The 1,247-nt window shown below is 44.4% G+C and overlaps 1 protein-coding gene across 1 annotated transcript; it reads left to right on the top strand.

Moving 5' to 3' along the window:
- On the top strand, nt 1-1,071 carry VCUG_02856 (uncharacterized protein; the record flags this gene model as incomplete). The annotated part of the gene is made up of 1 exon (XM_008077507.1): nt 1-1,071. A coding segment is annotated over one exon (1,071 nt), but the record flags the coding sequence as incomplete, so codon positions are not given.
- Between the last annotated feature and the right edge of the window lie 176 nt (nt 1,072-1,247).

Here is a 1,247-nt window from a genome sequence, read left to right as displayed (position 1 = left end):
CAGAACAGCCGATGGGTATTGCGACAGCGGGGTGAGGAGAAAGTCATTACAAGATTGTATGCGGTCAATCCAGAGGAAAAGGAGAGGTTCTATCTGAGAATGCTCTTGCTCAATGTGAGAGGTGCCACGTCATTCGACGACTTAAGAAGTGCAAACAATGTTGTATGTGGCACATTCGAGGAAGCAGCAAGGGCAAGAAATCTTCTGCAGGATGACAGTGAATGGAAGAATGTGCTGAGCGAAGCTGCAATGACAGAGACATCTGACCACATCAGAAAGCTGCTCGCATACATCTGTGTGTTCAACAGACCGCATGATGCACTTGGGCTGTTCAGCGACTATGTTGACGATATGTGCGATGACATCGTTAACGAGATATATGGTGATGTTGCCAACATGGCTGGCAGCGAAGATCTGACGAACAGAACTATACTCACAACAAACAACGATGTTGCAAAGGAAATCAATGACAGGGTCCTTGACTTGATGATTGGCAACGAAGTAACATACACGAGTGCAGACCCTATTGTCACAGAGGACAATGATGTTGTTGCGAACTATCCGCTAGAGTTTCTCAACAAGCAGCAGCCTTCAGGAATGCCACCGCACAAGTTAGTTCTAAAAAGAGGTGCGCTGATTATGCTATTGCGCAACCTTGATCCAGCCAATGGCCTGCTCAATGGCACACGCCTGGTGGTTGATGAACTTCACTCAAACTTCATCATAGCTACTATTGTAACCGGATCCAGGAGAAGTAGCAAGGCAGTCATACCAAGGATCGATATGGCACCGAGCGAGACACAGCTGCCATTCATACTCAAGAGAAGACAGTTTCTGGCTCTTCTTTCGTTTGCGATGACAATCCACAGGTCACAGGGCCAGTCATTTGACAAGGTAGGTGTTTATCTGCACAGCCCAGTCTTTGTGCATAGTCAGTTGTATGTAGCTCTGTTGAGAGCGTGCCATGCAAACGGTCTAAGGGTGTATGTTGCTGACAATGGGGACCAAGGAAAGCATGAGGATAGTAAAGTATACGCAAGAAATGTTGTGTACAATGAGCCATTAGAATGAAAGTAAATTTATTGATTTTGTAACCATGAAACAGTTGGTAGAAAGGAATGACCTGATGTTTTAGTCACATTCGAAAGCGCTATTTTGGTATACTATCCATTCATACACCCATTGTGCAAACGGGATAGCGTAGCTAGTAATATATGAAAATAATATAATTTACATCAGATCTTTTT

Source organism: Vavraia culicis (genome assembly GCF_000192795.1).
Source record: "Vavraia culicis subsp. floridensis unplaced genomic scaffold supercont1.146, whole genome shotgun sequence".
Classification (NCBI taxonomy): domain Eukaryota; kingdom Fungi; phylum Microsporidia; family Pleistophoridae; genus Vavraia; species Vavraia culicis.
Note: the sequence above shows the minus strand (reverse complement) of the source record. Positions and strands in the feature narration are given on the sequence as shown.